At 34.4% G+C, this 25,955-nt stretch overlaps 1 protein-coding gene, 1 long non-coding RNA gene and 1 pseudogene across 2 annotated transcripts; all 3 read left to right on the top strand.

The window, feature by feature from the left end:
• Nucleotides 1-3,764: 3,764 nt before the first annotated feature.
• Nucleotides 3,765-6,410, top strand: LOC132640434 (uncharacterized). The gene is made up of 5 exons (XR_009582235.1): nt 3,765-3,902; nt 4,341-4,390; nt 4,494-4,566; nt 5,176-5,237; nt 5,938-6,410. It is a non-coding gene; the product is annotated as an uncharacterized LOC132640434 (long non-coding RNA).
• A 4,260-nt stretch (nt 6,411-10,670) lies between these two features.
• On the top strand, nt 10,671-16,667 carry LOC132640432 (alpha-soluble NSF attachment protein-like). Its single transcript, XM_060357022.1, has 9 exons — nt 10,671-10,907; nt 12,671-12,720; nt 12,829-12,901; nt 13,512-13,591; nt 13,900-14,051; nt 14,624-14,783; nt 14,915-14,962; nt 15,662-15,742; nt 16,443-16,667. The coding sequence occupies exons 1-9, from the start codon at nt 10,763-10,765 to the stop codon at nt 16,521-16,523; spliced, it is 870 nt and encodes a 289-aa protein (XP_060213005.1). The 5' UTR covers nt 10,671-10,762; the 3' UTR covers nt 16,524-16,667.
• Nucleotides 16,668-20,449: 3,782 nt separating this feature from the next.
• LOC132642283 (cation/H(+) antiporter 4-like) lies at nt 20,450-25,604 on the top strand (annotated as a pseudogene).
• Nucleotides 25,605-25,955: the final 351 nt, after the last annotated feature.

The raw sequence follows: 25,955 nt of genomic DNA, 5'->3' as shown, positions 1-25,955 counted from the left end.
AATAACAAAGAAATTCAAATCCATAGACTACACCTGGAATTGGAGCAAAGTTTGTTTACAAGCATAAAATTTCAAAGCAGTGATAACAAGTAAGATGATCAGATGGATCAAACCTACAGGCAACACTTGGAAGCTCAACACTGATGGAAGTTACATGAAAAGTCAAAACAAAGCAGGAGCCGGTGGTATTGTTAGGAACAAAATTGGGAATATGGTCATGGCCTTTGCATACCCAACCCAATTCTGCACTAACAATTATAGTGAAGCATATGCAGCTCTTGTTGTAATTTCTTGGTGTGTCAATCATCTTTTCGAAGCCCTTGAAGTAGAATTGGACTCTAAGATGGTGGTACAAATGATAGATGATTCCCTTAAACCTCTTTGGAAGTTATTGGACATTATAGAAAACACTAAGGCAAAGATGGCTCACAGAAACATCTCGATAAAGCATTGCTTTAGAGAAGGAAATGAGGTGGCGGATGCACTAGCTAAATATGAAACACAAATTCAAGTCCCTATTAATTTTTTTGAATGAAGGTGACCTGCCGACGGAGGCTAGAGGACCGCTCAGAATGAATAAGCTCGACCTCTCCTCCTTTAGGAGAAGAGTTAAAAAGAACTCAGGCTGGTGCTTTGAACCACCTTGAGGTGACTTAGATGTTATGCATTAACTTCCTTAAGTTGCAATGCATTAGTATATCCTTTGAATAGTATATATATGTAATCTTATGTATGTAGGTAAGGTGACATGTCCCCCTCCAATGTAACTATTCTTTGGAATCAATCGACAGGGTAGGGGTCTGCCAAACCCCCCATCACTACGATAGTGATGGTTTCTGAAAAAAAAAAAAAAGCATAAATGGTGTAAAGTTTAAAGTTAAATTATTGTCAAATAAGAAAATGTATCATTCTTTTTGGCACAGACTTAAAAAGAAAGGGTATCACATAAATTGGGACAGAGAGAGTACTGAATAGTGTTGTTTGATCGATAGTATAGATTCTTTGTATTTGGAGAAAATCTATTATTTAATTGGACTTGCTCCACAATGCTTATGTTCCTATTTGTAAAGATTGAAATACTCAGAATGCTTACTTTGATTATCGTTCAGGTATGAGTATAGTCAATAAAAGGTAGCACTCTTTCTATCCCAATTTGTTTGACACTTTTCGCTTTTCGAGAGTCAAACGAGTTGTTCTTTGTTGTACCTTTTCCTTTGGTGAATATTTGGGAAGAATGGCAGTTATATTACTTTCTCAATCTTCTGATGACTGGAATATTGTTTATTTATGGAAAATAATTTACTGGGCAGCTTTTGTCATATTTTCGTGTTACTACCATTCACTGAGTCAACTGTTACTTGTGAGTTAATGCACAACTAGTTTGATGTTTGCACTATCACCTGATTTATCTATGTGCTTTGTGAAAGTCGGTGAATTAACACCAAAAAATGGAAGAAAGGATATTCCTTAATAGTTTCTTGTTAAGTTGCGTGGACTCTTCACTTTCAATGCTGCACCCATGTCGGATTCTCTAAAAATACACTACTTTTGGAGAATCCAGTACGCACCTGTTGACATTTTTGAAGAGTTCGTGCAACATAGGTTTCTCGTATAAAATGGACATCTATTTGTTTGATAGTGGAAAAAACTGAAAGAATATAATGTACCAAGGTCTAAGATTTTGGTAAAATACTTAGTAGTAGTAGATCGTCTATATGATATGACGAAAAACTGCATGTTAATCTTGGAATGTTGATCTTTTAGGGGATCGAGAGTAGTAGTAGTTGTTCTTGTTGTTACACCTCGTGAATTTTCGCGTCGTCGTAAGCAAACTAACGTGAGTTCAGAGAGGATATGATACCCCTATAAGGTCAAGAAAGACTTTTAATAAGTGTTAGACAAGTATCTAAAGGTTTCGGGATCAAGCGAATCGAAGAAATTAGGTCTGTTGAAAATTTGTAAAAACTTGGTAGAATTTTGGACAGAAATATTGGTCCAACTTGTGAGGGGCATATCTCCTAGAATATAACGGGTTACGGAACCCATAACCTATGAAAATTGAAGTTCAGCGAGTCTTTTTTCTAATGCAACTGACAGATCGCATTTCTGTGAAGTATAGAGGAAAATACGGCCCGTACAATAAAGTACGTCCCGCACTTTCTGGGCGTACTTCGCAAAAAATTCTAGAAAGTTGGAATTTGTTTTACCTCTGATGAACAGTAACCCGTACTTTGAAAGTACGGCTGAACAATAACCCGTACTTCAAAGTACGGGATGAACAGTGCTCGTACTTTCCCTGAAAGTTCCAGAATATTAAAGTCGGTGGAAAATTTTCCTAAGCCTATAAATAGAGGCTTCCCACGATTTAGGCCTCATTTTTCACCCAAAATAAAGCCCTAAATAATCTCAAAGCTTCCATTAACTCACCATATCAACACAAATCCAAGAGAAATCAAAGATTAAACACCAAAAATCAAGAGAATCAAGTGTGTGGATGCTCACTAGGGTTGATGTAAGCCAAGAATTCTCTTGGAATTGAAGTTGGGCTTTTTTCTCAAGTAAAGTATTTTCATCCAAAGTCCATTTCTATATCACCAAAGGTGAGTTTTGTATTCATCTCATGTTATTAAGAGTATTGAGTGGTTGAATGACTTGGATTGGGGAAGAAAGTAGAATATGAGGCTCAAATGTGGAAATAGTGATATTCTTGAATAGTAATTTGACTTGAATCATAATTCTTGATATGCCATGAGTATAATCATGTTGCGAATGATACTAATGATGCTGAGGAAGTATTATATGAAAATGGATATGGTGTTGCATTGTAGTTATGGTTAAGGATGACTTTGAAAGGGAATTTTAAGAGTTGAATAATGTTTAACTTGAAGAAGTTTATTGATTATGATATTATGGGTGTTGCTATCGATATTTGGGAGTTGTTTATCATATGGAGTAAGTGGTTGGAACAAAGGAAATGCTGCCCAATTTTCGTTAGCTCTTAGTCATTTTAGTTTAGACTCAAGTATGCTTCCAATTATCTAATTTTAATACGAATTCTCTTGAATGTAGAATCGTGAGCTTGGAGGGGAAGCGTTAGTCAATAAAGTTAAAGAGACGTAAAGGTATGTAAGGCTAGTCCCTTTCTTTCAAAGGCATGACTCCTATACGATGATTCCTTTATATTTCCATGACTTCCTCATATCCCAAAGTTGAAGGCTAAAGATTTCTAAAAGCTTCCTATGAGAAAGGGATGAGATATGTTCTATGATAATGACGATGATTATGATGATTTTATTCATCGAGATTCTAAAGCTTATGAAATGATGCTATAATAAGACTAATGATCCTATTGCATGATTTTCTTGATATTACTCATTGTTGATAGTCCACCTCATAATACTAGTTCCTTCAAGGTGAGACTTGGCGATCATGATTATTCCATAACATAATCGGAGGTTACCGACCTTACGTCACTCCGATAGAATTGTAGCTTTTAATTGGACTCTCATGCATGCTTATTTTATGTATGATTACACCGGGCCTAGTTGGCCGGGCAGTCACCACTAGTGGGTGGCGTGAGATGATTACCCCGAACGCGGGCTAGTGATGATATTATGTTATGTATGTATGAAAAATGTTTTCTTAAAAGGCTAAGCTTGCATGATATTCACCTTAAGAGGCAGTTTGATATACAGGTTATCTTTTTCCATCATGTTTCTTTATTGCTTTACTACATTATGGTTCATGCCTTACATACTCAGTACATTGTTTGTACTGACGTCCTTCCTTTTATGGACGCTGCGTTCATGCCCGCAGGTAGACAGAGAGACGGACCGGATACCTAGGAGCTCTATCAACAGTCTTATAGGAGCACTCCACTTCTCCGGAGTTGCCGCTTGTTGGTATATTTTTTGTGTACATATTTAGGGCATGGCGGGATCCTGTCCCGTCCTTATGATTCTAGTATTCTAGTAGAGGCTCGTAGATACATGTGTGTGAGTAGTAGATGTCTCATGATCCTATTAGTGCATGTTCTGTACATCATTTTGTAGCCTTGTGGGCATATGTGTATATATATATATATATATGTTTGGGAAGTAAATGAAGGCTGTCTCATAATGAGTTTTATGATGAGAACAGTGTATGTTCAAATTGAATGTGATGACAAGTGAGTTAGGTGGTGCTCGGTAGGGTAGCTCTGGGTACCCGTCATGGCCCTCTAGTCGGGTCGTGACACTTGTTGTAGGATCTATCAGAGAAGGCTTACTGTTTCATAAAGTAGATCATCTATTTGGTATGACGAAAAATTGCGTATTGATCTTGGAATGTTGGTTTTTCAGGGGATCGAGCTGGAGCAGTATATGTCAAATTAGCGAGTTGTCATCTGAAGGTAAGTTTTCGATCCTCTCGTAGTGACTTAGCTGATGCCTTTCCCTTCATTTTAATTTCCTACAAAACTTAAATTCTTGAACTACTTTTTCTTATCTTATCAGTTGGATAGCAAACATGAGGCTGCTAGTGCTTACGCTAATGCTGCCCGTTGCTACATGAAGACAGATATGACAGGTTGTGTGTTGCTTTCTTGTGATTCTGTCCAATTCTTTTATGTTGCGGAATATCTTATGTACTCAAAAATAATATCTGTCGACGTACTTGGATAGATGTCCATTGTGCACTAGATCGAAGCTCTTTTAGATTTCTTTTAGTAGGAACTCTTTAAAAAAATGTTTTCTACAATATAGTAATGAACAAAGTTGACTTGTCCCAGAATTATGACCTATGAGTGGTTGTTCATATTGTAGTTGGTTGTACTGTTTTCCTAGTTCTATATAGTTTCTCTATCGTCCTTTACAGCTAGATAGATAATCTCCTTTATGGTTTGAGCTTATGGAAATTTCTAACAACATGATACTAGCAGTATTTAGAGATTCCTGCAAAGATGTACAGAATGGATTGTCCCACTATTCAGAAATATAGCTGAGCACGCCCGCCCTGTGTAGACCTCTTGGTAAATGACTTGGTATAATGTATAAAATACAGAAGCAAATTTCTAGTACCATATCAGTTGATCATTTCAGGGTCATAATGTATGTCATCATCACGTCGAATTCGTTTTTTTGTTCATCAAATTTCACTTTTACTGAAAAAGAAATCTTTACGATGTTTCTCTTGCAGAGGCAATATCATGTCTAGAGCAGGCAGCAGACATGTTTCTGGACATTGGAAGTGCAAAGCTGGTAAATTTTAGTTTCTCCGCTCTCTTTGCCTACAACAAGAAACAGAAATGTTTAGATGTTACCAACTGCTGATAATTGTACAATATAGGGTTACTTCTTAGTGGTTTTGGCTTACGTATATTCCTATCTGCCAACTTCTCAGTAATACTTGAACATCATCATTAATCATTGCTCTACATAGCAGAAAAAGTTCGTCAAAGTTTTTCCTTTTCTCTAGCATTTTATAAGGCAATGAACTCCGTTTGTGCTCCATTATGAGATTGGGCGCAGGTTTTATAAACCACATAGAAGTAGTTGCATTTCAGGATTGATTGATGTTGCAGTTAACCTTCAGGCATTGTCTAAGTATATTGGTATGGAACTTAAATGCAGAATTTATACATATCTAATGACTATACATGTTACATGTAGTAACTGGTCACACCTTTGGCAGTTCATGTTATGTACTTCTATTTGATAGTGCCAGTTCCAAGCGACTAAATTAAAGAAATTAATTCTTTCGTCGATTTGGATATTTCAGAATGTATACTTTCTAGGGATAGTTTTCTTATATCGGTTATACAAGGGAAATGGGAATTTCTTACTTCATTGGCTCAATCAACCTAAACACACATGGCTATTCTTTTTTTTTTTTTTGGATTGTTCATCGCAATACTTATGTTATGCCTTTTCTATTGGTTTTTTTTTTCCCACTTAACAGGATGCATGGAGTACAAAACTTCTCCTGAGAGTGAAGAAAGGGTTGAAGGCGAAGAAGCTAAAGGAAGATGATCTTACTCTCTTTTTTTTCTTTTTTTTTTTATTCAACATAGGATTTTTATTCATCTTCAGCAAAAACTTGTACATGAGAGGATAGGGAGCTGTTAAAACAAAAGGTCCTTCCTCAAAAAGAAGATTTTGAACCTATCTTAAGAACAAGAAGATGAGGTAAATGCTACTCTGAAAGGAACACCCTATACATCTTGTGTTCCTTCAAAAATTATGTACAATCTAGGTGGATCATATACAAGCATAGCAGGTTTCCTCTTTCTAATCCTAAAGAAGCAAATTCTCCATATATCAGCATTGAGAAGCCCTTTAATTTCTCTCAGTAAGCTATTTGAAGGTGGTGAGGATCTTCAGTTGGTTTAGCTTGTGGTCCATAAAGGTCATTCTGTAGCAGTGATTGGTACCGATCTGAGGGAAGTTGATAAGTAATTTAATCTCCTTAACAGTCTCAACAATCTTCCAAGGTGTTGATCATTGTTGCATTCATGTTGTAACTATTTTCTTTACACCATTTCAATCCAAAAAGTAGAGCACAAGCTTCTGTCCAGTTGCTATTTCCATTACCAAGAGGCAGGGAGAAAGCCATGATTAATCTACCCATATCATCTCTCACAACACCTCCAGCACTACACATATCATTAATGCAGGAGCCATCTGTGTTCAATTTGACATAAAGGATGGGATGTCTGGTCCACATGACCATTATGGAGCAGGCATCAGTCCACAAGTTGAATAGCATGTTCCTGAGGTTGATAATCTCAAACTTGATGCCCATTGAACAAAAAAACCCCAAATGAAAGTGGAAAATCACACTTAGCTTCAACCACCATACTTGAACTTAGCATAAAAATATAACAACAATAAAAACATACCCAGTGTAATCTCACAAGTGGAGTCTGGGGAGAGTAGAGTGTACGCAGACCTTACCCTTACCATGGGAGGCAGAAAGGTTGTTTCCGATAGACCCTTGGCTCAAAGAAAAGCAAATCATTAGCATAAAAATTACTCCAATTTTTACATAATTATGGTGTAAGTACGCTCGTGCATCCCCTCGAACATACAAATACATTTTCACACTTACTTCAATAAAACTGAAATCATGCTTTGATTCAAAAGCCTTAAAGTAAATTAAGTCTAACCCACCTTGTCCCAAGCTCAACCTTTCCACTATTTCAAACGACGGCAAGTGCATCAAACAACTATCTCAACAATGCTCGATGACTCCGATCAAAACACAATCTACATAATTGCAATCGATTTTCATTAATTCATACTTAGAGAAATCGAACTCAACTCAATTGAAGTTCATAAAGTGGCTACAAACCTTTCAAAACTCAGATTCTTCACTTTCTACATATTTCACTCCATAGTTCTCTTCATTAGTGTTTATCCATTCTTTTGAGTCATTAATATCATCAACAAACCAATTTCTAAACTTTGGAAACACTATCTATCGGCTTCTCGATTTTTTCCTTTCACTTGAAAAACACCACATCTCTAGAGTTTGCTCAACAATATAACTAAATCACGTTTTAACTCAATATCATTATCTACGAGTGTATTTATAAACAAATAACAAGGTTCGTGCAGTGGGCTATCTCTTGTAGACCAATCTTGAAAAATCACAACTTTAGTGCTTTTTGAATTCTTAAAGATTTGACAAAAAATCTAGTGATTTGGATGTAAAAGTTATGTTAGATTCCATGTATATTGAGTATAATCAACTCAAAACAAAATCAAGCTTAACTTGGTTTGATTCCATTTGGGCTTAAAATCGCCTCTTAGGACTCAAGAACCCTTCCCCTCTTAATAAAATGAGCATTCTGTTCTAAAGTTCTGATTTTTTTTCCAGGATATGTGCGTCATATCTCTCGCGTCGCACACCCATGAGTGGGAAGAGACAACTTTACTATCTTTTGGTAAATGATCATAACCTTTTGTACTGAACTCGGATTGATGAATGTTTTGAACTTTTAAACTCAAAAGGGCTACAATTTACATTCAGGAATCTTGGCTAAATGCTTTATTTATCGGAAGATATAATCTTTCAAAGTTAGGTCATGTATTACCTTGAACGTTTTCTTCTACTATGATTTCCAACTTTGATTTTTAGTTTCTTCAGCCATATATGATTTCTAAGTTATAAACCAAAAAAGAAAAAGATACATTTCCGAACAGTAGCAAGCAAGTCATGAGCATGACACCTAACATGACTTCATGCTATATTCAACCTATCTATCTTGTTGACTCACAAACCATCAGATCGTCATGATTTTAAAGCAACAAACAAAGATGAGAAAAAAAAACATTTCAAAACTATGGCAAGCAAGTCGTGACAAATTGGTGTGACTTCATGCTATATTCAACTTAAATGTCATGTTAGATTACTCAAAAATCACGCCGGATCATCATAGTTTCAAATCTACAGATAAACAAGGACTAGACGAAGAACATACATTTCAGAACCGTATCATACATGTCATGTCATACCGATATAACTTTATGATACATTCAATCGTCGTCGTGATTTCAAGTTATGCTATTTTATTTGATTTCTTTCAATTCCAATTAAGAAATGAATGAAAATCAAGGAGAATAAAATGAATGAAAGCTCTTTCTATCGACACATTATTCTTAAGCATGTTTTGGTGTAAACAATAAGGTAAGAACAATTATATTCCTTGATTTTTATTACTGAATTGACATTTTACTACCACCCTTTCCCATATGAGTTTGATGATCGTAATGATTTGGAACAACTCCTACCACTGGTTCGATAAATCAATAATCTTAGTAACTGGTTATTTTTTAATATAATTCTTCTACATGACACTGACAATCTCTTCACATCGAGCATGAGTCTTTTTTTTTTTTTTTTTTTTTTGCAAAATTTAAAATGATGGGTCTTTTGTTATAAAGTATAAATTTATGGATCAAGTTTTACTTTTAAAAAAAAAATGAAATCACAACTTGGAATTTGAAATCCTACTTTTTAGAGAATTTGGGATTTGAAATTGAAATTGAAATTTTGCACAAATTTCATAAACAAACACCGTACCAAACAAGTAATTGCCCAGTTTGCCCTTCAAATGGATTGATTTTTAATTTTTGTCCTTCAAATGGGCTGGTCTTTAAGTTTTTTCCCTTCAAAATCGAATGGGCATAAGTTCTTTAAGGGTACTGGCATAACTTGTGCATATTATGATACGTAACTTATGTCCATATACGCAGAAGGTTGATCTTGAAGGGAAAAAAATAAAGACCAACACAAAATAGGGACAAAAGTGCAAATGACCCGTACTAAATAGCAGTCCCGAGCAATTTCTTTGAAACAATACTAGAAAGTACAGAAATGACAATATCTTTTTTGGCAACAAAAATAATATAGTTGGCAAAATTCAATATATGATGAATCTTTTAAAAATGATTTTTTTTTTTGTTGCAAAAAGTACTTTTGGCAACAACAAAAAAGTTGTTGCACGTCGTTGCAATAATAGCTGTTGGGAAAATTTAATGCAACAACAAGAAAATATTGTTGTCAAAAGTACTTTTTGCAACAATAGCCTATTTATGGCAAAAAAAATATATATATTGGCAAATGTCTTCTTTCTAGTAGTGAAATTTACACTTCCAGTTCCAAAACTTCTGACCTATTTTTTTGCACTGATTGTCCTTCAAACGCACTAGTCTTTAATTTTGCCTCTCATATCTGTGATCTTTAATTTTTTTACCTTACTTCTCATTTAATGAAAATTTGTGGGTTAAAGTATCCTTATTTGCAAGTCTATGAAACCAGAGATTCGGGTTCGAACCCCTGAAAAGGCAAAAAAAAAAAGAAAAAATAATTTCGCACGATAGAATTTTGTATCAAAGTATGCCTAGTCGGGCAAAAGTTATGCCTCAAGGCGTAACTTCTGTAGAATCCTATATAACTATGCCGGATAAGGGGTAAAGTTATGCATAACTTCTATATAGAAACTATGTCTTAAGGCGTAGTTGTATAGGTAACTTAGACCCTGTTTGTCCATTGATACCAAATTTTTTTCTTTGGAATTTTGGAGTTGGAGTTGGAGTTGTGTTTGACCATAATTTTTGAAATTGTAGTTTTTGGTGAAATATAGTTGTAAAAAAGTTAAATTTTTTTTGAAAAACAAGTTTTTTGAGTTTTTAGTATTCCGGAATACAACTTCAAGTTGTATTCGGAATTTTCATGGCCAAAGGCTGATTTCGGAAAAAAGTGAAAAAAAATCCGAAAAAAAGTGAATAATTTTTATGGCCAAACGGCACCTTAATTTCTACGGATCTAGGCATAACTTTACCCCGAATAAGCATAGTTTGCTATGAAACTTTGCCTTACGATTTTTTTTTCACTCAGCTGGGTTTCTACAGATGTTAGGCCTTATTTCTGCTTGAATAGGCATAATTTGCTACGAAATTCTGCCTTATGAATTCTTATTTATTATATACTCTACTCGGGTTTGAACCCAGAATCTCAAAAAATATTTTTGACCACTTAAAGTAGCGAAGGGAAAAAATTAAAGACCAGATACAAAAATTAAAGAACACCCCCAAAATAGAACATTTGTGCTAAATGACCCCTTCCAAGCCCAACGAAAAGTAGACAACAACGTTTTGACAAAAGTCAAGGCCCCTCATTTAAAAATCAACTCCCATTACATCTCACCCACCTTACTTTGATTCTTTCTTTCTTCTTCTTTCTTTTTCCATTACAGAATCCTCTGCAGCAAACAAAAACAATGGGGGATCAGATAGCAAGAGGAGAAGAATTCCTTAAAAAAGCTGAGAAAAAACTCAACGGTTGGGGACTGTTTGGCTCCAAATACGATGATGCTTCAGATTTATTCGATAAAGCTGCTAATTGCTTTAAACTCTCTAAATCATGTTAGTTCATTTTCACCTACACAATTCTTAATAACTTCAATATTTTACTCATTAACTCTGATTGTTTTTTTTAAATTGATTTCTGGTGTTACTATTATTGATGAAATAAAATTCTTTTCCTTTTGACTCATCAACTTCAATATTGTACTGATTAATTGTAATCTTTTTTTTTTTAGAATTATTTTTTAATCGATGGCTGGTGTTATTTTACGAACATCAATTGTTAATAGTTAATTACTAATAGTTAAAATTTCTTCTTCTTTGAATCATCAACTCCAGTATTGTAGTAATTAACTGTGATTTCAATTTTTAGGATTGTTGTTTAATCGTTTGCTAGTGTTAGTTTCTGTTTTTTTTTTGTTTTTTTTTTATATCAAGAGATATATTATGTTTTTATTTTTAAATCTTGTAATTCAAGCTGATTGAGAATGTTTATTTTAGAATTTATGAAGACTAGGAAATACTGATATGTTTTCAATAAATTGTTATTCTATGCGGAGAATCGGTCTGTCAAAGTAATTATTTGTAATATGCATTCAATTTGTGAGTAAAGTGGCTGTGAGGGAAATTAATCCAATAGTCAGTTTCTGCTGTAAAAAAGTATGAGTAAAAAAGCCAGTAACTTTTTGTAAAATCTATCTGTACTTCTATAATGAAACCTTTTTTTTTTTTGAAATGACATGGGAACCCGCAGCCGCTACCCTTCGGGTGCGCACAGGGTAAATCCAGCTCCTATGCAATAGCTCGCAAACTACATAGGAGAGGTAACCCTCACTAGGCTAGCCCGATGCGACGAGCTCGACCCAGAAGGCAAATCCCCTGCTGTCGTAGGCAGGGGGTTTCGAACCTGAGACCTCCATTATGAAAGCCCCATGTTCAACCAACTGAGCCACCCTTGCGGGTTACTTGTATAATGAAACTTTTGTTAGGATTTTCACTCTCTTAGGCTTTCATTGTTATTTTTATCCATTACTGAATGTGTTTGATCAACAGTATAAATTCTTTGTTTTTGGAAACAAAGTTCTGTTGTTTAAGTTGACTTGATTCAGAATGCTTATGTTCGTATTTGTAAAAATTGCAATACTTAGAATGCTTCTTTTGATGATCATTCTGAGTATGAGTATAGTCAGTAAAAGGTAGTAGCAGTTACTGTACTTTTTCTTTTTGTGAATATTTGGGAAGAAGGGCAGTTATATTACTTTCTCAATCTTCTTATGACTGGTATATTGTTCATTTATGGAAACTAATTTAGTGGGCAGATTTTATCATATTTTCGACGTGCTACTACCATTCACTGACTCAACTATTACTTGTGAGTTGATGCACGGGTAGTTCGATGTTTCTACTATCACCCGTTTATCTATGTGCTTTGTGAAAGTCCGTGAGTTGATGCCGGAAATGGAAGAAAGGGTATTCGTTAATAGTTTCTTTTATAAGATGGCCATCCATTTGTTTGATAGTGGAAAAAACTGAGAGAATATAATGTAGCATGGTCTAAGATTTTTGTAGAATCCTTAGTTGTAGAGAATTGCTAATTTGTCTTTTAGATAGTGGACTTGAACAGATTTAATGGGGCAAAATTGATATAGAGGATCATATAGCCAACCCAACTTGGGGTTGAGCATAGTAGTAGTAGTAGTAGTAGTTTTTGTTGTTGTTGTTCTTGTAGGATCTATCAGAGAAGGCTTACTGTTTCATAAAGTAAATCATCTATATGGTATGACGAAAAACTGCATATTGATCTTGGAATGTTGGTCTTTCAGGGGATCGAGCTGGAGCTGTATATGTCAAATTAGCAAGTTGTCATCTGAAGGTAAGGTTTTTGATCCTCTCGTAATGACTTGTCTAAATCTGATGCTTTTGCATTTCATTTTCCGTACGAAACTTCAATTCTTGAACTGATTTATTCTTATCTAATCAGTTGGATAGCAAACATGAGGCTGGTGGTGCTTACGCTAATGCTGCTCATTGCTACAAGAAAACAAATACGAGAGGTGTTGTGTTGCTTTCTTGTGCTTCTGTCAAATTCTTATATGTTGCGGAATGTCTTGTGTGCTCCAACATAAGATGTGTTGACATCCTTGGTTATATGTCCATTGCACACTAGATTGAAGCTCTTAGATTTCTTTCAGTAGGAACTCTTTTTAAAAGATATTTTGTACAATTTGGTAATGAACAAAGTTTACTTGTCCCAGAATTATGGTCTATGAGTGGTTGTTCGTATTGTTGTTGGTTGTACCGCTTTCTTATTTCTATATAGTTTCTCTGTCGTCCTTTAGCAGCTAAATAATCTCCTTTATGGGTAAGCCTGTGGCAGTTTAATTCTAACAACATGATACTAGCAGTACTTAAATGTTTACTGTAAATATGTACAAAGAATGCATTGTCCCACTATTCAGGAATATAGCTGAGCACGCCGGTCCTGTGTAGACCTCTTGGTAATTGACTTGGTATATTGTGTAAAATATAGAAGCAAAATTCTAGTACCATATTAGTTAATCATTTCAGGTTCATATTGTATGTAATCATCATGCTGAATTCATTTTTCATTTATCAGATTTCACTTTTACTGAAAAAGAACTCTCTACGATGTATCTCTTGCAGAGGCAATATCATGTCTAGAGCAGGCAGTACACATGTTTCTGGACATTGGAAGGCTAAATATGTCTGCAAGATATTACAAGGTACAACTATATTGTCTGGGAGAATTCGGGTGTGCTCTTTGATATTTTCAATAGCAGTACTGTGTGCTTGGTCAAAATTCTTTTCTAACTTAAGGTCCAGTTTTGGTATAAATTTTATGCTTAGTCTCATCAATTTATGTAGCAATTTAAACTTTATATCATCAGGAAGTTGATAAGTGACTGTCTAATGTAGTACATCACTGTTCCATTTCATTAAAATGATTCTAGATATTGTGTGCAGTTAATTAGAGTGTATCTTGTCAGCTAGATTGCATTTGAAAGATACATAATGAATCTACTGTTTCCAGGAAATTGCTGAATTATATGAACAAGAGAAAAATTTGGAGCAGGCTATCATTTACTATGAGAAAGCTGCTGATCTTTTTCAGAGTGAGGATGTAACAACATCTGCAAATCAGTGCAAGCAGAAAATTGCAGAATTCTCTGCTAAAGTAGAAAAGTAAGATTCTTTGTCTTGAAGTAGTAATACAGTTTTTCTAAAGAAAAATAAATGTGTCTGGCAATTGAAAATTCAGTGCTGAACATGGAAATGTTGACATAGTTGAAGACAAAGGCAACTTGTTAAAAAATGGACCTAGAAACTACAATAGGAATTTCTCTGAGAACAATTTCTGGGTAATTCGGGAAGTCCGAATTTGACGCTAAGCTTCCCTCTTTATCTCACATATTTCTCTGTGGAATTATTGAATCCTATCCTAGTCTCTTGGAGTACTGCTGCAATAACTAATATAAGTTTTTTTTTTTTTTTTTGATAATGGTAACAATATAACTAATATAAGGGTTGAGAAAAGGAAAATATATAAAAGGAGTCAAAACCCATAATTTAGAAAAGAAGTCAATTCCAAACTAAGAGTAGAAATGTTCATTAAATGCCATTTTAAAAGAGCTGAGAACTTAATAAGTTATAAACGTTAGTAAGCTAATGTTTAACTTCTAATTGGTCCATATGTAAGAATAACTGAAGTTTTGCATTGTAAAACCATAACTTAACATTCAGTATTTTTCACCCAGATATGAAAGAGCAATTGCGATCTTTGAGGAGATAGCAAGACACTCCATCAAGAACAACTTGTTGAAGTATGGAGTTAGAGGGCATCTTCTGAATGCTGGTATTTGCCAACTTTGTAGAGGTGATGTTGTTGCAATTAACAACGCATTGGAGAAATATCAGGTAGAGTGTTCTTCTTGTCCAGCCTCTATGATTTATATGGAACATGATATAACAACAACAACAATAATATACCAAGTATGATTTCTATGGGACATGATATGTTTAAGTAAATAATGCATCTTAACTTGCAGGACCTGGATCCAACATTTTCAGGGACACGCGAGTGCAAGTTGCTAGTGGTATGCCATAGCTTGTATTAACTCAAGCATACGAGTTTGTTTGTCTTGATCCCTTCTATATCTCCTTTAAACAAGTTTTCCTGCCTTATCTGTGGATATAGCAAAGTATATACCGTATCAAGTATGTATATTGTTAAGAATTTATCCAAAATATAAAAATTGTTAACTTTAAGGTGGTTGATCTGAAACTTAAATGAAGTGTTTAATGCAGACAGGGAAAATGTATATATGGGGATGAATTACCAGGACACAAAACGGAGTTTCATGCGTGGGTTGACTTGTGTCTGATCTTTCTGTTACTCTTTTTTTTTTAGGCATAAAATCTGCACTTTTATTCGTTAGTCAAGTCTGAGTAAGGGTAAATTGATGTGATTGATCAAAGTGCAGATATTTATAACATATTGGTAATGGGGTTTTGTGAAAAAATAGGACAAATTTCGATGTAGTATTATTAAATTAAAGAAAACTTTCGAGATAGATAATCAAAGTCTGATAAAATTGACCACCGAAATGATTTTCTTGGGACATCAGCGCAATGCTTGCTGACCAACATAGCTACTAATATGATGAACCATCAATTTGAGGTTTGAGGTCCTTGTATGCAAGTGCCAGAGTAACTGTATTCTCTCGCTTGATAGCATAGTCATTCCAAATATGATAATGTAGAATAAATTTTGGAGAGTACTTTTGCAATTACAGGATTTGGCAGCTGCTATTGACGAGGAAGATGTTCCAAAGTTTACTGCTTGTCTCAGGGAATATGATAGCATGACAAAGCTGGTATTTAGTTTTCTCCACTTTTTGCCTACAAGAAGAAACATAAATTTTTAGATGTTACCAACTGCTGATAATTGTACATTTTTTGGGTTACTTCCTTGTGGTTTTGGCTTACGTATTTTCTTATCTATCAACTCCTCAGTAATACTTGAACATCAGCATCAATCCTTGCTCTACATAGCAGAAAGTAACTCGGAGTTTTTCCTTTTCTCTAGCATGTTCTAAGGCAATGAACTCCATTTATGTTCTGTTATGAGATTGGGGTGCAGGCTTTATAAACTACAGAGAAGTAGATGCATTTCAGGATTGATCGATGTTGCAGTTAACCTTCAGGCATTGTCTAAATATATTGGCATTGGAACTTAAATGCAGAATTGTACATATCTAATGACTATGCACGTTACATGTAGTAACTGGTCACACCTTTGGCAGTTCATTTTATGTACGTCTATTTGATAGTGCCACTCCCAAGCGACTAAACTAGGGAAACGAATTCTTTCATTTATTTGGATATTTCAGAATGTATACTTTCTAGGGATAGTTTCTTATATCGGTTATCCAAGGGAAAGGGGAATTTCGGACTCTGTTGGCTCAATCAACCTAAACACATTTGAATATTCTTTTTTTTTTCTTCTATTGCTTTTCATTGTTCATCGCAGTACTTATGCCTTTTCTATTGCCTTTTTTTCTTTCCACTTAACAGGATGAATGGAGAACAACACTTCTTCTGAGAGTAAAAGAAGCGTTGAAGGCGAAGGAGCTAGAGGAAGATGATCTTACTTAAATTGTTCATATCTGAGACTGGTTGTAAATTCCGTTGCTTATGATGCCAATTATTTATACTTGGTGATTGTTTCTTATCATGCTACTTGAGTTTTACATTTCGTTCTGTACTGATTGAGTTTGACTACCAAATTAAGTTCGACTACCCAGCAATGTTTTAGCATAGTAGTCAGTATTGATGGTTTCACATATAGAGTTATTTTGTTGAAATCCCCATCAAAATTTTTGTCTATGTTGATTGATTTTGATAACCAATTTCAGAGGCAAAACAACTTTCCAGATATTGTTACCGGGAGAGAGGAGAACCTAGCGTTGGTGAGTTCAGAATAAGTATGAGTACGATCTCATTATATAAGCACATATATACATACTAGTGTCAGTTGGCTTGTGCTTAGCCCGAGCCAAAACCAACGTTAAATTCAATTTGTATTTTTTTAATTTTTTCCTGCTCTTGATTCTTTGTTTTTTTTGTAACGCTAGTTTGCCACTTTTGAAAGTCTTCTGAAAAATTACAAAAATTTATCTAAAATTTAAAAGAAAACATTTTTCTTAATTTATATATTACTTTTTTAAAACAATCAAACAATTGAAAGCTCTTTTTAATTTCTAAATTTTTAAGATTAAAGTCTCTGATGATCCAAATCGAGCTTTTTATATATTAAATTAATCTCATTTTTTTCTTCGAATGCATAATGGCTAACTTATTTTTCACCAAAACATATTATACTTCCAATTAATGTCAAAAATAACTAATGCGGAAATATAGTTTTATGATGATATCAGTAAAGTTAAATTATAAATGAATCTAAATAATTAAAAACCTTGTTATTGTAGGATCCTTTTGTAGATGTTCCTTTCAAATTACACCACCCAAAAAAATATTGAAATGTTAATAAGATTAAATTGTTCTTACTTTAAGCTTTCATTTTCCTTCCAAACGATGCATGTTAAAAGATAACATTTTCTCCTTTTTCTTAATTTAATGAACTATTTTATGAAATGTGCATTGTAATAACTTTTTCATGTTGAATTTAACTATTTTGTCTTAAATTAAAATATTGATTATCTGATATTTTGCTAAAATACTTTAATATTAAAAAAAGCAAAAAATATACTTCTTGTAATTGTCTAGTATTATTACTGTTTGGAGATTAAATTGTATTTTCTTTAACTACAGTATTTCTTCAAACATTTAAGGAATATATATAAATATAATATTTTATAGTTCATCTTTGAATATAGTAATTTATTACATAAGTTTTATGTTAAAAGTGTGCGCATGTACAATTTGATTAAATAACTACCGTACTTCGGAATTCATTTTAATTTAAATTATTTTTATCTATTCTTTTAACTTAAAGTATGTTTCCCAGCATGTACAACACAAAATTACAAGACAAAATAAAAAATACTACGTTTAATCGGACGAATAAAAATTTAAAATAGCAAATGATAAATGGTAAATAACATCAATAAATAATAGATGAAATTTTAATTAAATAATTAAGCCTATGTTAACATAGAATTTAAATGACAGTATAATTCTTTACATGTCTATAATAAATTTTAAAGAAAGATTTAATTTAAAATAAATTAATAATATTTCCGCATAAAAGACTCAAATATGTATGAGTATGATTTGTGGGGTCACTGTAACCTTTTCCATGACATCATCATTTTAGTGGCATGAAAAAAGCCCTTAAAGTTCTCAAAATTTACAAAAATGTTTGAGGATTTAAAAAGTCATAAAAACTTTAATTAGGGATAAAATGAGACCAAAAAATTCATGTGAGTACTACAAAAAATGGGTATTCTCCCTTATATACAGTAGTAGTAAGTTGGAGCTGAAAACAGTGAGTTCAGCCGAATTCATAGGATCTACTTCTACTGGGGGAGTATGCAATTCAAACAGTGGCGGACGTAGATAGAGCCGAGGGGGTTCATCCGAACCCCCTTCGGCGAAACATTACACTGTATATATAAGGTGAAAATTATTTTTTATGTATATATAGTAGACGTTGAACCCCCTTAGCTTCTTCATTTATGGCTTCTTTATATTTTTGAACCCCCTTGACATAAATCCTGGTTCCACCACTGAATTCAAACTTACAAGTCTAGTATTGCTAGTGTCTAGTTGGACATTACATGCTCTCTACAAAACACAGTAACCCAATTATTTTTGTATGATGTACAATTAAGACAAAATGAATAAGTAAATAAGGTTTTTGAATTTTGTCAAGACAAAGTAAAAGAGTTAGGGCATCAGTTTTCAGGCAAAATAAAATAAAATAATAGTTATTGTGACTTTTGTCAACAATTAGTCTTTTGAGTCGAGGGTCTATCGGAATCATCCTCTCTACCTTCGCAAGATAGGAATAAAGTCTGGGTAACACTATCCTTCCTATACCTCACTTATGGGATTACATGAGTTTGTTATTGTTGTTGTACAATAGTTATTGTGGACTATTGTCCATAAATAATACTACCTTCGTCCCAATTTATGTGATACAGTTTGACTGGACACGGAGTCTATGAAATAAAGAAAGACTTTTGAATCTTGTGGTCTAATACAAACCAAAGATATTTGTATGGCTATAGATCATCTCGTTAAGCGTAAAAAGTAAAGTTTAAAGTTAAATTGTTGTTAAATAAAAAAATATATCATTCTTGTTGGGACATACTGAAAAGAAAAGTGTATCACATAAATTGGGACAGAGGGAGTATGCTTTTTTTGTTTTTGTAAAAATTCGTTTGCAGTATTTCCGTATACTAAACTATTATAATGCTAATGAAACACTGAAAAACTAATTTACACAGTATTTTAAGTTAAATAATATTCTTAACTTACTATTTTTTTTTCCAAGTGAATACATGTTCAAACACAACTGAAACAAGAAGCCATAGTTTTCAGGGAAATTCTAATGCATGATACTCCTTCTGTTAACTTTTACTTGTCCACTTTTGACTTTTTACGTTGTTTAAGAAATAATAAATGGAGTACATAATTTACCAATGTACCCATATTAATTGATGCATATTTTTATTGAATTTGAAAAATGATTTGAAGTGAGTAATTAATACTATGGGTAAAACAGAAATAAATAAATTGTCTTATCTTGATATGCTAAAAGTGACAAAAGTGAAAATCTATTTTTAGAATACTGGACAAGTAAAAATGAACGGAGGAAGTATATTTAATAAAAGGGTAAAGGGTCAAAAATGACCCTTTACATTGGAAAAAAGGCCAAAAATATCCTCCGAACTAACTTTGGGTCAAAAATACCCCTCCTGTCATTAAAGTTTTCAAATATACCCTGTCTTAACGAAAATATGCAACATAACCCAATTTCATTTTTAAACCCGCTCCATTTAAAACCGACTCAACTACGTAAAGAACCCATATGCGACTAACTTGTTCCAAAGTCCTACATCTGGAGCCACTAGGCACAAGAGCGGGCAACCCATATGCATTTTTTATTTAGTTTGGTCAGTTTTAAATGGAGCGGGTTTAAAAATGACATCGGGTTATATTGCATATTTCTGTTAAGACAGGGTATATTTGAAAACTTTAATGACGGCAGGAGGGGGGGGGGGGGGGGGGGGGGGGTTATTTTTTATCCAAAATTAGTTTAGAGTATATTTTTAGCCATTTTTCCAAAGTAGAGGCATTTTTGACCCTTTTGCCCTTAATAAAAGTGATCAACAAAAGAAAAGAAAAGAAAAGGAGATATAAAATCCAATTGTAATTATTTCTCTAAAATAATCCCATACTTAAACATGATATCTCTCCTCTCTGTATTTCATCTTTCCCGCTACATTCCTTCTACAAACCAAAGGCATTGAACATTTTACGGGTTGGTAGCAATTTGGTCCCTCCATTTCTTTTTTGCTTCAAACAAAAATGACACAAATCCTTAAACCTCTCCTTTTTATTCACATACCAAAATTCTTAAATTTCTCTTGCAAATGTGGGAGGGTAATTCTCCCTAGCCAAAGGTCAAGGTCAGCATAATCATCTTACCATGGCAACAACAACAACAACAACAACAAGGCAACAAGAAACTCCAAAAGGAGAATTACCTGGTGGAGTTGATGAAAAATGTTATGCAGAAATACCGCTTCATTCACCTGGATTATGGGGTTTACCTGATTCACATGATTTCTTGAATTTCAATTTGCCTAGGCTTCTTTTACAATTAGCCGTCATTTTTTTGCTGACCCAAGGTCTTCATTTGGTTCTTAAACGTATTCGTTTGCCTCGCCTTATCTCTGAGATTTTGGTATTCTTCCTCTTTTGGAATTTTATTCATACCCTTTTATTGATAATGTTGCATGTTATTTTTTGAGATTGGGGTGTTCAGGCTAGTTTGCATGCCCCTCGACTATTTCATCCAAGACTACTTGGCCAATATAATTATAACGACTAACCAAATATTTAAAAAAAAATACACTAATTATGTAAGAAATAATATATATTTGCTGGATATTATTTTTGTGGGTGGCTATATAGTGTAAAAATTCCAAAAAACTATTCTTTTTTGGTTATATATATAAGCTGTTGAATACCCTTGACATTAAGGAATTTTTTTAGTGTAGTGACAAAGAGGGTTCAAAAATTGCTTTAGGTTGCATGTTTAAATCCTAGGTGTGACGTTCTATTATTTCCTTGAATCACTTTATCTGAATTTCTGACTTCGTGACTACTTTCCAGTTTTCACCAGCTATCTATTACCTCCCACCAGCAAAGTAGTGGGTAACTCTGTTTTGCCAGAACTAAGACAAATGAAAAGAAATCACTTAGAGTTACTTGTGTATATGTTACATTTTCTTCTCATTTAAGGTCTTCATTCCTATAAATAAAAAGAAAAGAAAACAAAGGACATGGATAGAGAGTTTGAGAAGATAATTTCTGGATAAAAAAGGAAGAAATTTTTGGGGTGATTGTAATATTAGAATAGAGAAGTACGTTGAAATTTTATTCTCTGTTTGATCTAGAAAACAAGTTAGGTCTTAAGTTACTTTCAATTATTAAGGAATAAAGAGACAAATAGCATTTTATTGTTTGTCTTTGAATAATAAGCACTTACATTTGTCATTTCAAGGGAAGTGGTCATTTTTTGGGGTGATTTGAATAAAAGGTGAAAATTCAATAGGGGATGAAGCAAGTGTTTGCTAGGTGGGAGATAAAATAGAGAAATGTCCTTTTGAGTTTTGTGCACCCCCCAAAAAAGTAAACTTATTAAGTTGAGGTTGAAAATTTTGAGGTTCTTTCAATTTGTTCTGGAAATTTTTATGTCTATTTCAACTCTTGTTTTCTTTTCTTTGCTCTTTCTCTTTTCGAGAAGACACGGGAAGAGAAATCTTGTATTCTTTCTTTTTTCTTTCGGTAACTAAAATCTTGTATTTTCCCTCTCCTCATTCCAACATATGGTGGTCCTTCTTTCATCAAAAGGCTAAAGTGGTGGTTCTTTAGACTACCAAAGGCACAAATGCCAAACTATGCAAAAAAGCAAACTGAAATTCATTTAGAGAAATTGACATAAATAGCCGCCACCAAAATAATAGCCAGCAAATGTATATCTTCTGTATATTGATGTATAATATACGTTAAATATACATTTTTGATACATAATAATGTATATGTTTTTGTATATTTGGCTAGAGAATGTAATTATTTTTGGCCGACCGGCCAAATGTCTAACTTTCCCTTTCATTGATGCTTGTATTAACTCCAACTTTGATGGTATTGTATTCCACCTACAGGCAGGGATCATACTGGGCCCAACAATGCTAGGAAAAATCCCGGACTTTACAGACACATTATTCCCACAAACAGGAGAAATTTTCATAGATTTAATGTCGAAAATCGGGTATGTCTTCTTTATATTCCTAAGTGGAGTGAAGATGGACCCAAAAATGGTGTTGAGAAGTGGTTCAAGGGCGTGGACAGTTGGATTGCTTGCAGTCATTCTACCCGTGGCCTCTTTCGCGAGCTTGTATTTCGGTTATTTTGCACTAGATACGAACCTGCATAGATATCGACAACCAGCCACCCAAAGTATTTTCCTGATACAAAGTTTAATCGCATTTCCCGTGGTTGCATCTCTCCTTGTTGACCTGAAAATCATGAATTCTGAGCTTGGTCGTCTAGCTCTGGCATCAAGTTTGATAAGTGACCTGTTCAGTAATCTCGGGTTGACTATCTTCTCGACACTTAGAATCGGACTCTTAGCAGAGATTACGACGGTTATATCTGTACAGTCTTTCGTTCTACTTCTCGCCATAATCTTGCTTATCATTTTCACTGTTCGACCTTTTTCACTTTGGATCATCAAAAGGACCCCGGAAGGCAGGCCTGTAAGTTCGGTTTACATTGTTTGGGCATCTGTCACGGTCCTGTTAGGCGTGATTCTTACGGATAACGCAGGGCTTAATTACCAATATGGTCCTTTTATTCTAGGTCTTGTGATACCGGATGGTCCGCCTCTAGGGTCCACATTGGTAGAGAAGTTAGAGACGTTGGTATCCGGTATGCTTGCACCTCTAATGGTGACTTATTGTGGTATGAAAATAAATCTGATCGATGTGTATGATGTCATGTTCCTTAATTGGGTATGGGTTATGGTGTTCTTTTGTCTTACGGTGAAGTATGCATCGGTTTTTCTTCCTGCATTGGCCTGTAAGGTCCCGCCTAAAGATGCTGCAGCTCTTGCATTCATCATGACCTCACAAGGTGTTATTCAGATGTCGTTTTACTTGAACAACGTTATTAATCAGGTACATTGATTATCCTTTCAATATCTAAGTATTGATGTTCCATATATACAGTTTGAGGTTGTGTTGCTGAGCCTGCAATTACGTACCATAACATATACAGTAACTGTTTTTTACTGGAATGTTATTAGCTTAAATCGCTATTAAAATATCTCTATTTTCCCACTGATTTCCACTGAAAAATATTCAGTGATTATTTTCCACCGAATGTCGGGGGGAAAACCTAAATTGTAGTGTTTTCACTGGGAAAAATTAGAAAATTCTCCAGTGTTTCAATAGGAACTTGTTTCCCACCATTCGTTTTCCCAGTGAGTTAGTTCAGTGGAAATGAGGTGAGAAAATTATGTTTTGTAACACAAATTTTCCACTGAATATCATTGGGAAAAACCTTTGTTTTTAGTAGTGAATACAGTTTCTTTATGTGGTCGATTTGTACAAATTTAGCTTTCTTAATCCATGGCATGCTGTTCTGTGTCAACCTATCTTGAACAGACGATTCAGTTTAACATCTACATGCTATTTGCATCAAGTTAAGCGTACAAGCAAGTTGTTTTAACCATTTAGTTTGAATGCAGTAGTTTTAGGAGTGGAGAAATTAGCCCATAAAAACATGACCTGCCCAAATCCAGCCCAACCCGTCTCCTAAGTAGTTTGCACCTTCTTATTGATGAGCAACAGTGTGCTTATAGCTGATTATCTTCGAATTTATGCAATGTCCCTTTCCTTTTGAGGGAGGTATTTTTTTTTTCTTTTTTCTTTTTCGGGGGTTATTTTATTGTAGTTGATACTATGTAGTTGTTTATTGTCAACATGTGAAGTGTGGTATGTGATAGCAATGCTCCTTATGAAAAAGAAACCATAGTTAATCATTCCTAAAATGTGCTAATAACTAGAGTTTTAACTCAGTTTTCTCTTGAAGCACAGACATTTGATGGAGAAACGTTTTCCGCGCTAACGACATCTATATTACTCATAGCTGCAATCTCTCATTTCTGTGTCGGGTCTCTGTATGATCATACAAGGATATATGCCGGTTATCAGAAAAGAGACATCCAACATGCTTCAAGCAATTCTGAGTTGCGTTTGCTTGCATGTGCTCATCGATTTGATGATGTCGTAGCTGTCCGTAAGATCTTAGATGCTTCTTTTCCATGTAAAGAAAGTCCTTTATCCGTGTACGCTCTACACTTGGTGGAACTTGCTGGTCGAGCATCCCCGGTTCTAATTGATCATCAACTCGGACAAAAGAATACTTCTGGCATCTCTCGATCACAAAAAATCGTGGAAGTTTTTCAATCGTTTGAAAATCGGTACTTGGGATCTGCCAGCACTCATTTCTTCACCTCAATGTCGCTCCCAAGATTCATGCATCAGGACATTTGCTCACTCGCATTCGACAAGTTAGCGTCCATGATCATACTCCCGTTTCACAGGAAATGGAATCACCAGGGAAAGACTATCTTGGACAGCAGTAACTTAAGGACAATTAACAATAATGTATTGGACATGGCTCCTTGTTCTGTAGGTATCTTAATTGACCGACAGAAAATAAGGCGTCTAGCAAGTGAATCCGATCATGGGTCATCGATGTATCATGTAGCTGTGGTTTTCATGGGAGGAAATGATGATCGTGAAGCCTTAGCTTATGCTAAACGTATGTCAAGCTCACCTGAAATTCACTTAACCGTGGTTAGATTCGTGTCATGGGACCTCGACGTACGTGAAAACCAATGGGATGCTGTACTTGATGCTGAGTTATTGAAGGAAATAAGACTTCTTGGTCAGCACCAGGATAATATTGTGTATAGAGAGGAAAGAGTTAAAGACGGGGCTGAAACAGCTTTGATCATACATGCTATGGAAGAAGCTTTTGATCTTATCATGGTCGGAAGGCGCCATCGAGACGATTTGCAACAGTTATTAGGACTTAATGAATGGAATGATTTACCAGAACTTGGACCAGTTGGTGATATGCTTGCTGCTGCAGAGATCAATAGACCAGTTTCAGTCTTGGTGGTGCAGCAACAAATTGTTAAGAACAAATGAGGAAAGTAACTCCTCATTTGAAGCAAATAGACCAGAAAAATATATATGTAAATGCCAAATTTCTTTGTGTAGATTTCATCACACAATTAGAGTAAGGCCATGTCTAAACATAAGTTAACATTTTAAGTTTCATGGCATACAGCATCACACCTTTCAATGAATCGCTCCACTTTTTGTTTGAGCATATGCAAGGCACAAATTTAGGGAGAGGATTAAAAGACTTCAAAGTGTAGCCACTCATCTTTGTTGATATTTTTTTAAAATTGACTTTTGCTATATATTCAAACCCTTGATGTTTACATTAAACTAAACATGTTAACCCATCAGATTGTGTCCCAAATTAAAGTTAAAATACATGTCTTGACCAAGGTTAAGTGATAAAGTCTTGACCAAGGTTAAGTGATAAAGCCATACGTGTTAAGATGCATGCTTTAGAATTTGTTTTGGGAAACATAGTGATCGAGCGCAAATAAGTTTTTTCGACTATAAAAATTTAGGAGTCAGAATTTGTGGATAATGGACGACTAGCTTATCATACTATTTTGACTCTCTTTTAAACCGGTGGCTACTCTCGGTCTCTCGCTGTCTATCTTATTTAACTTTAACAGTTAAA

Source organism: Lycium barbarum, chromosome 5 (genome assembly GCF_019175385.1).
Source record: "Lycium barbarum isolate Lr01 chromosome 5, ASM1917538v2, whole genome shotgun sequence".
Lineage (NCBI taxonomy): Eukaryota > Viridiplantae > Streptophyta > Magnoliopsida > Solanales > Solanaceae > Lycium > Lycium barbarum.
The sequence above is the reverse complement of the archived record's forward strand: the minus strand, read 5'-3'. Positions and strand labels throughout refer to the sequence as shown.

What these genes read in the sequence shown, in the direction of transcription:
- LOC132640432 (XM_060357022.1), top strand. Translation starts at nt 10,763, where the DNA reads ATGGGGGATCAGATAGCAAGAGGAGAAGAATTCCTTAAAAAAGCTGAG. An exon ending in CAAGAAAACAAATACGAGAG is followed by an intron (nt 12,902 to 13,511) that starts GTGTTGTGTTGC and finishes TATCTCTTGCAG; the next exon opens with AGGCAATATCATGTCTAGAG. An exon ending in ACGCATTGGAGAAATATCAG is followed by an intron (nt 14,784 to 14,914) that starts GTAGAGTGTTCT and finishes CTTAACTTGCAG; the next exon opens with GACCTGGATCCAACATTTTC.